This window comes from Salvelinus fontinalis, chromosome 30 (genome assembly GCF_029448725.1).
Source record: "Salvelinus fontinalis isolate EN_2023a chromosome 30, ASM2944872v1, whole genome shotgun sequence".
Classification (NCBI taxonomy): Eukaryota; Metazoa; Chordata; class Actinopteri; order Salmoniformes; family Salmonidae; genus Salvelinus; species Salvelinus fontinalis.
Genome location: NC_074694.1, coordinates 14015272 through 14025349, shown reverse-complemented (window position 1 = coordinate 14025349; position 10078 = coordinate 14015272). Strand labels below are relative to the sequence as shown.

The following is a 10078-nucleotide window of genomic DNA, read 5'->3' as shown; positions in this document are numbered from 1 at the left end:
GTGAAATAATTTCACATACAATATGTCTAGTCATGTAAAGCTATATATATTTTTCAATTATGGTTATGTTAAAATAGCATTCTGTACATGAGCAAGATGTTATGAAAAAATAACTTACGAACTTAACACTCAAAGTAATTTATGAATTACACTGGCATTATGCTACCATCTTAAGGTGGAAAGTTATTTCACTTAAATCGTCTGTTATCAACAGCCGTAATTAATTTCTAAAGTCGCCAGCACCAGCATATTATAGTAATGCACAGCGCAACATTTTACAATACTTTAAATTGAGCAATTCCTTAGTGGGGTGACTTTTCTATGCTACATTACACTATATCAATATCAACTACACAAAACAAGACTTACATCATTTGACATAAGTAGCAAAACATGTAGTGGGATATAAATGTAAATTACATTTTTGAGCACATCGCAAAACACGTTAAAAGTACTCTATGGTACAAAACTAAAATTAAATACACACTGTGACATCAAACAGAGGCAATAGTTACCAAATATCACATTATCCTTATTATATTCACATGCTTTGTGATTGGCTGTTTTCATGTTGTACACAATTATTGATGTTTTTTTCTCTGACTTCATTGCGCCATTGAATACTCCCCAAGACTATTTCAATTGTACTACCTTGCACTGACAAACATTTGTTGAAAAGCTTATTTCAACATTTTACACCATAGCTGCAAACATGGGCTCTATGGGATACTACATCTGTCCCTTAGAACTCTTTCAATCTACTTGCCACAAAATCTGTCAAACAGTTTCCAATTCAAGTTATCTATAAACTATTTAAAAGTTGTCGAAACAAATCAAGTTCTGTGCTATATTGATTTTGGTGACAGTTATATTGCTGTAGAAGAGGTTGCAGACATGGCTGAAGGACAATCCGACTTGTGAACATAATCCCTAGCTGTGTATTGCTGCTTTTCATATCTGTTGTCTGTAGCTTTCCATGATATCTGTTGTCTGTAGCTTGTAAGGTGTGGAAACACTTTGTTGCTTTTATTACATTTGTTTTGTTTCTTTTTGGGCTGTTGCTCTGTCTGTCTGTCTGCTACGTGTTGCTTGTCCTATATTGCTCTGTGTCTGTCTGTCTGTCTGCTATGTGTTACTTGTCCTATATTGCTCTGTGTCTGTCTGTCTGCTACGTGCTGCTTGTCCTATATTGCTCTGTGTCTGTCTGTCTGTCTGCTACGTGTTGCTCTGTCTGTCTGCTATGTGTTGCTTGTCCTTGTTGCTCTGTCTGTCTGCTATGTGTTACTTGTCCTTGTTGCTCGTCTGTCTGCTACGTGTTGCTTGTCCTATGTTGCTCTGTCTGTCTGCTACGTATTGCTTGTCCTATGTTGCTCTGTCTGTCTGCTACGTGTTGCTTGTCCTATGTTGCTCTGCAAGTGCTCACTGCTCATTGTCTGCCTGTACTGTTATTGGAGTAATAATCTGCCCAGGGACTACGGTTGACAATGAGCCGGCTAAAATTGGCACTTTTACTAAAACGTTTATTAATGTGCACTGTCTCTGTAAAAATAAACTCAAACACGGTATATTCTAGTGGAGAACTTTCATTTCCCCAAGAACAGTCACAGGAGATAGTGGTTTCATAGTTCAGAAGTCAGTTGTGGATATTATGTGTAGTTTAAAAAAATATCACAGTCCTCAAATCATATTGCAGCAGATGTTACCCCATCATTAATTTCTGTACTATTAACAAAGTACGATGTGTGTTAATTTATCTGTCTCTTTCATCAGTTATTGAGATTTCAGTGAATATTTAAAACTGGGTTCACTTGCACATTTCACAATATGGTCTACAAAGTCAGGTGACAAAAAACATGAACCAATATTACGCTAAAACAACACAAATAATAACACTACCTTAATACTGCAACAGATAAGGCTTGGTGCTTATACCATGGGAGTTCTCTTTCCTATTCTACCTTCCCATTGGGGCAGCAGGTAGCCTAGTGGTTAGAGTGTTGGGCCAGTAAACGAAACCTGCCCTTGACAAGGCACTTATCCCCAATTTGCTCCAGGGGGGCTGTACTTCTATGTCTGACCCTGTAAAATAACACATTTCACAGTACCTATCTGGTGTGTGTGACGATAAAGGTGTTTGGGGCGACTGACTGACGGACTGTACACAATAATAACATGATTTGTTTCACTTCTCCTAGCAGCTGAGCTCATGAGCTTTATCATGTCCTCAGCTTTTCTTGAGCTTGACTGGGGTGTGGTCATCATGTTAGGCGGACCACAGTGCTGTTGGTGTTGTCAGTGCGATAGCTGCGGGTCATCCTGAAGGTCCGTGGGTGCTGCAGCTCCATCTTGTCCTCCTCCGACACCTTGATGAAAGGGACCCAGCTGAAAGCGTGACGGAACCCCGAGCGAAACCTAGAAAAGAGAGATGCCAATGGGAATATCAAAAAGCAAGATCAGCAAGTTAGCCAGCTAACTTTGATAAACATTCAGAATTATCTCTTGCATTTCTGCTTCATTAAAAAAAATTCAACTTGAATGTGGGTTTTAGGTTGTTGAATCTATGATACAGTACCATACCACTGCCACAAGATGAGTGTAGTGATGTGGCCTAGCTGTACCTTTGGTTGTGATGTGGCCTAGCTGTACCTTTGGTTGTGATGTGGCCTAGCTGTACCTTTGGTTGTGATGTGGCCTAGCTGTACCTTTGGTTGTGATGTGGCCTAGCTTTACCTTTGGTTGTGATGTGGCCTAGCTGTACCTTTGGTTGTGATGTGGTCTAGCTGTACCTTTGGTTGTGATGTGGCCTAGCTGTACCTTTGGTTGTGATGTGGCCTAGCTGTACCTTTGGTTGTGATGTGGCCTAGCTGTACCTTTGGTTGTGATGTGGCCTAGCTGTACCTTTGGTTGTGATGTGGCCTAGCTTTACCTTTGGTTGTGATGTGGCCTAGCTGTACCTTTGGTTGTGATGTGGCCTAGCTGTACCTTTGGTTGTGATGTGGCCTAGCTGTACCTTTGGTTGAGGCAGCAGTAGATGATGGGGTTGTACATGGTGGAGCTCATGGCCAGCCAGAAGATGGCCAGGTAGATCTGCTGGATATACGTCTGCATGTAGATCTCAATGTTGAAGCTGACCAGGATGAAGTAGATGTGGTAGGGCAGCCAGCACAGGGCGAAGGTCGTCACCACCACTATCATCATCTTCACCACCTACAGGGAGCACAACACAACACCCTGAGACAGCCCAACACCCTGAGACAGCCCAACACACTGACAGCCCAGCACACTGAGACAGCCCAACACCCTGAGACAGCCCAACACACTGACAACACAACACACTGAGACAGCCCAACACCCTGAGACAGCCCAACACACTGACAGCCCAGCACACTGAGACAGCCCAACACACTGACAGCCCAACACACTGAGACAGCCCAACACACTGACAGCCCAACACACTGACAGCCCAACACACTGACAGCCCAGCACACTGAGACAACACAACACACTGAGACAGCCCAACACCCTGAGACAGCCCAACACACTGACAGCCCAGCACACTGAAACAGCCCAACACACTGAGACAGCCCAGCACACTGAGACAACACAACACACTGACAGCCCAACACACTGAGACAGCCCAACACACTGAGACAGCCCAACACACTGACAGCCCAGCACACTGAGACAACACAACACCCTGAGACAGCCCAACACACTGAGACAGCCCAACACATTGAGACAGCCCAGCACACTGACAGCCCAGCACACTGAGACAACACACTGAGACAGCCCAACACACTGACAGCCCAGCACACTGAGACAACACAACACACTGAGACAGCCCAACACACTGAGACAACACAACACCCTGAGACAACACAACACCCTGAGACAGCCCAACACACTGAGACAGCCCAACACACTGAGACAGCCCAGCACACTGAGACAACACAACACACTGACAGCCCAACACACTGAGACAGCCCAGCACACTGAGACAACACAACACCCTGAGACAGCCCAACACACTGAGACAGCCCAACACATTGAGACAGCCCAGCACACTGAAACAGCCCAACACACTGAGACAGCCCAACACACTGAGACAGCCCAACACACTGAGACAGCCCAACACATTGAGACAGCCCAACACACTGAGACAGCCCAGCACACTGAGACAGCCCAGCACACTGAGACAGCCCAGAACACAGAGACAGCCCAGCACACTGAGACAGCCCAGAACACACTGAGACAGCCCAGAACACACTGAGACAGCCCAGAACACACTGAGACAGCCCAGAACACACTGAGACAGCCCAGAACACACTGAGACAGCCCAGAACACACGGAGACAGCCCAACACACGGAGACAGCCCAACACACGGAGACAGCCCAACACACGGAGACAGCCCAACACACGGAGACAGCCCAACACACGGAGACAGCCCAGAACACACTGAGACAGCCCAACACACTGAGACAGCCCAGAACACACTGAGACAGCCCAACACACTGTCAACACAACACACTGAGACAGCCCAACACACTGAGACAGCCCAACACACTGAGACAGCCCAACACACTGAGACAGCCCAACACACTGAGACAGCCCAACACACTGACAGCCCAGCACACTGAGACAACACAACACCCTGAGACAGCCCAACACACTGAGACAGCCCAACACATTGAGACAGCCCAGCACACTGAAACAGCCCAACACACTGAGACAGCCCAACACACTGAGACAGCCCAACACACTGAGACAGCCCAACACATTGAGACAGCCCAACACACTGAGACAGCCCAGCACACTGAGACAGCCCAGAACACAGAGACAGCCCAGCACACTGAGACAGCCCAGAACACACTGAGACAGCCCAGAACACACTGAGACAGCCCAGAACACACTGAGACAGCCCAGAACACACTGAGACAGCCCAGAACACACTGAGACAGCCCAGAACACACGGAGACAGCCCAACACACGGAGACAGCCCAACACACGGAGACAGCCCAACACACGGAGACAGCCCAACACACGGAGACAGCCCAACACACGGAGACAGCCCAACACACTGAGACAGCCCAACACACTGAGACAGCCCAGAACACACTGAGACAGCCCAACACACTGTCAACACAACACACTGAGACAGCCCAACACACTGAGACAGCCCAGTACACTGAGACAGCCCAACACACTGAGACAGCACAACACACTGAGACAGCACAACACACTGAGACAATACACTGAGACAGCCCAACACACTGAGACAGCACAACACACTGAGACAACACACTGAGACAAGACAGCCCAACACACTGAGACAGCCCAACACACTGAGACAGCCCAACACACTGAGACAACACACTGAGACAGCCCAACACACTGTCAACACAACACACTGAGACAACACACTGAGACAGCCCAACACACTGAGACAGCCCAGTACACTGAGACAGCCCAGTACACTGAGACAGCCCAACACACTGAGACAGCCCAACACACTGAGACAGCCCAACACACTGAGACAGCCCAACACACTGAGACGACACAACACACTGAGACGACACAACACACTGAGACGACACACTGAGACAGCAAAGCATCTCTGATACCATGGCATATACATGCACCAGACCTGGGTCTAAGCGCTTGATTTAGTGCAGCTCAAGCATTTGAAGTGTTTGTCTTTATTTGGTATGCAAATGCAATGACCATACTGGTAGAATACTGGACGCAGTGCTTTCAGTAAATAGAGAGATACACTTTTTAAAAACACAGGTTCTTATGAACTATTCAGTCAAGGCTTTGCATCAATGTGACATAACTGACCTTGCGTTTGGCCTGGATCGGGTTCTGGTAGTGATCTGAGGCCTCCCCCGGTATCTCACTGCCCCACAGTGTCTGGCCAATAAGGCTGTAGGTGACCAACATCACCAGCAGGGGGAGCAGGTAGATCAGTATGATCAAAGCTATCTGGTATCTGTGAGACAGATGTTGAAGGTCAAGTATTACAGACACAAATATGTGATAATGTGGGCTTGGGCTTTAAACATCCCTTTCTATTAGAGACTTTGAAGTATTGAACATAAAAAGAATTAAGCATGTATTTCTAACCATGAAAAGAAGACAAAAAAAAGGTGCTATCTAGAACCAAACAGGGTTATTTGGCTGTCCCCAAAGGAGAACACTTCGAAGAACCCATTTTGGTTCCATGCAGAACCCTTTTGGGTTCCATATAGAACCCTTTCCACATAAGGTTCTAATCTACATGGACCCCAAAAAAAGAGTACTACCTGGCACCAAAAAGGGTTATCTTATCCTATGGGGACATCCGCAGAACCCTTTTTTCTAAGAGTGTACATTTAGACCAGAGATGGGCAACACCAGCCCTTGGGGTCCGGAGTGGTGTCACACTTTCCCCCCATCCCTAGCAAACACAGCTAATTAAACGGATTACATTCTAAACTCAAGATCATGATTAGTTGATTTTTGGAGTCTGGTGTGTTTGCTGGGGCTGGGGCAAAAGTGTGACACCAATTAGGCCCCCGAGGACTGGAGTTGCCCATCCCTGATCTAGACAGACACATTACTGTGGGTGTCTCACGTGAGATGGTGTTTCCCACCATAGTCATCAGGCCAGTTGACCACACAGATAGTCCGTTGTGGATAGTACTCGGTGACAGAGTAGTAACACTGGGGGAATGCCAGGGAGAATGCCACCACCCAGATGAGACCAATCACAATCTTGGTAGACGTGGAGGATAGCCTTAGTTTCAAAGGGTAGATTATGGCCATGTATCTGTGGAAGAGAACCAAGCAAAGGTCAGGTACAGTAAGAGACCTATAACAGTGCATGTCATTGGCTGCTTAGACCGCTGAAGACTGAAATGTTCTGAAAACCCTGGTGACTCACTCATCAGAATCTCACTGTCATGATTAATAAATGGGAGGGTCCTCATTCTGTAATAAACTCGGCAAAAAAAGAAACGCTCTCTCACTGTCAACTGCGTTTCTTTTCAGCAAACTTAACATGTGTAAATATTTGTATGAACATAACAAGATTCAACAACTGAGACAAACTGAACAAGTTCCACAGACATGTGACTAACAGAAATTGAATAATGTGTCCCTGAACAAGGGTAATCAAAATCAAAGTAACAGTCAGTATCTGGTGTGGCCACCAGCTGCATTAAGTACTGCAGTGCATCTCCTCCTCATGGACTGCACCAGATTTGCCAGTTCTTGCTGTGAAATGTTACCCCACTCTTCCACCAAGGCATCTGCAAGTTCCCAGACATTTCTGTGGGGATTGGTCTTAGCCCTCACCCTCTGATCCAGCAGGTCCCAGACGGGGTCAATGGGATTGAGATCCGGGCTCTTCGCTGGCCATGGCAGAACACTGACATTCCTGTCTTGCAGGAAATCACGCACAGAACGAGCAGTATGGCTGGTGGCATTGCTGGAGGGTCATGTCAGGATGAGCCTGCAGGAAGTGTACCACAAGAGGAAGGAGGATGTCTTCCCTGTAACGCACAGCATTGAGTTTGCCTGCAATGACAACAAACTCAGTCCGATGATGCTGTGACACACTGCCCCAGACCATGACGGACCCTCCACCTCCAAATCGATCCCGCTCCAGAGTACAGGCCTCGGTGTCAAGCTCATCCCTTCGACGATAAACGCGAATCCAACCATCACCCCTGGTGAGACAAAACTGCGACTCGTCAGTGAAGAGCACTTTTTGCCAGTCCTGTCTGGTCCAGCGACGGTGGGTTTGTGCCCATAGGCGACGTTGTTGCCGGTGATGTCTGGTGAGGACCTGCCTTACAGCAGGCCTACAAACCCTCAGTCCAGGCTCTCTCATCCTATTGCACTGATTGAGGGATTGTGCGTTCCTGGTGTAACTCGGGCAGTTGTTGTTGCCATTCTGTACCTGTCCCGCAGGTGTTATGTTCGGATATACCGATCCTGTGCAGGTGTTGTTACACGTGGCCTGCCACTGCGAGGACGATCAGCTGTCTGTGCTGTCTCCCTGTAGCACTGTCTTAGGCGTCTCACAGTACGGACATTGCAATTCATTGCCCTGGCAATTTATTGCCCATCTGCATGCCTCCTTGCAGCATGCCTAAGGCACATTCACGCAGATGAGCAGGGACCCTGGGCATCTTTCTTTTGGTGTTTTTCAGAGTCAGTAGAAAGGCCTCTAGTGTTCTATGTTTTCATAACTGTGACCTTAATTGCCTACGTCTGTAAGCGGTTAGTGTCTTTACAACCGTTCCACGGGTGCATGTTCATGAATTGTTTATGGGTCATTGAACAAGCAAGGAAAACAGTGTTTAAACCCTTTACAATGAAGATCTGTGAATTTATTTGGATTTTTACGAATTATTATACCAGGGTCCTGAAAAAGGGACGTTTCCTTTTTTTGATGAGTTTATATGACATGACATAACTTCTGTTCATGAGAGCTTTGAAAACAACAATGTCTCTAATACAACCGTAGTTTGAACTCATTAACATATTTATAATTGAATACAAAAAGGATGTGGTGCTGATTTCAAGGTGATGTTGCAACCAGAATTAACCGGCTGTTAACGAAATATCTGATTGAATGTCATTAATATCGTGAAAACACACACACGCACGAGTGGGAGAGAAACAGAGAGAGACTTTAAGCCAATGTATAACACAAAAGTTAAATAGTATAGATCCATAGTTATATGCAGAATAATATACGAATTGTCCCGATATCAACAGAATAGGTGTCGACTAGAGCAGTCTGTTTCACGTAATAGCAAGGCTCGTTGTATGTTCTTACCGGTCAACCGCAATAGCTGCCAAAGAATAAACGCTTGAGCATATTGCTGTGATGGGATAGAAGTTCTGAAACCTACAGTATCCCAACCCGAAGTACCAGTCGTTGTGTGTAGCATATGCAAAATTGAAGACAGTGTTGAAAGTAGCCATTGAAAAGTCCGAGAATGCAAGATTTACTATAAAATAGTTAGTCACTGTCCTCATTCTTTTGTGGGCCAAAATTATCCAAATTACAGTGACGTTTCCTGTGACGGACACAATCACTATCAGTGAATAAGCAATTGCCCACAATGCCACTTGCCAATCCGGCTGTTTAAAACGATTGTCTGTCGTCTTGTTTCTATAACCCTGAAAATATATGGTTGTTGAGAGGTTGACCGGTTCCGACGTTGTTGTATCCATCTCTGTATCACACTAGACAAAATCCCTTTAGCGTTTTGGGCAATGAATGATTAGTTTCGATGTCCGCTTCTTGAACAAAAATCACAATTTCAAAACCATTCTGGTGTTGTGAAGTCCAAGGACCCTCTCCGGCTCTCCTGCTATTTTTGAAATGCGCTTCACGGCCACAGAATTTTGTCAGCATTGCCAGTGGCGCGTGCGTAAAGCTGAGCTGCCAGCGGTGATTGGAGAGCTAGCGGTTTGGAATGTGCGCACGAGCCTACAATGTAATCAAAGTGTAGGGTTTGACGTTTCAGTATAATACAACAGCTGTGATAGCACAGATGCACACTTTCAACAGTAGCATCTGATTTTAGAAGTGCTGTCAATAACATATAGCCTACAAATATAGCCTCACACAAAAGAGGTCCAGGAACATGCAGAACACAATGAAGCAAAACAGGCACACAGATAGGAGTGGCATTAGTCTGCAATGGGCTCTTTCAGCCAAATGGCTCCATTCATTCTAAGTGATAGTGGTGAAGAGATTTAACCACAATGACACCATGTGGCCAAATATCCTCAAACCCATGGGTTAATATTGCACTATTGATGCCATGTAGTCTGACATTTGGCAATTTCGTCAGGTATCAACTTTCCATTGCAAATGGGTTAAAGCCATTAGTGATTTATTGCATTAGTGTAGCATAGCATTAGACTATTTTGGGTTAGCCCTCAATTTGGTAGTTTTATTCCTTTATGAGATTTGACTAACATAATGGAATTAATTCTGGAGGTAACCACAGAGCAGACCGGGGTCATCATGCATGTATTAACATAACTCTCTGTCTATTTATAGTATATCATATT

General features: G+C 45.8%; 1 protein-coding gene across 1 annotated transcript; it reads right to left on the bottom strand.

The window, feature by feature from the left end:
- Positions 1-122: 122 nt before the first annotated feature.
- Positions 123-9447, bottom strand: LOC129828675 (neuromedin-K receptor-like). The gene is made up of 5 exons (XM_055889804.1): positions 8829-9447; positions 6615-6809; positions 5840-5990; positions 3011-3207; positions 123-2412 (listed from the first exon to the last, which is right to left on the bottom strand). Exons 1-5 carry the CDS (start codon positions 9227-9229, stop codon positions 2259-2261), a joined length of 1098 nt encoding a protein of 365 aa, XP_055745779.1. The 5' UTR covers positions 9230-9447; the 3' UTR covers positions 123-2258.
- Positions 9448-10078: the final 631 nt, after the last annotated feature.

Bases quoted from the DNA above. Each gene is read 5' to 3' on its own strand.
- LOC129828675 (XM_055889804.1), bottom strand. From the start codon at position 9,229: ATGGATACAACAACGTCGGAACCGGTCAACCTCTCAACAACCATATAT. The intron at 6,810-8,828 runs GTAAGAACATAC...TCTCTTCCACAG, and splicing joins GCAGCTATTGCGGTTGACCG to ATACATGGCCATAATCTACC. The intron at 3,208-5,839 runs GTCAGTTATGTC...TGCTCCCTGTAG, and splicing joins CGATCCAGGCCAAACGCAAG to GTGGTGAAGATGATGATAGT.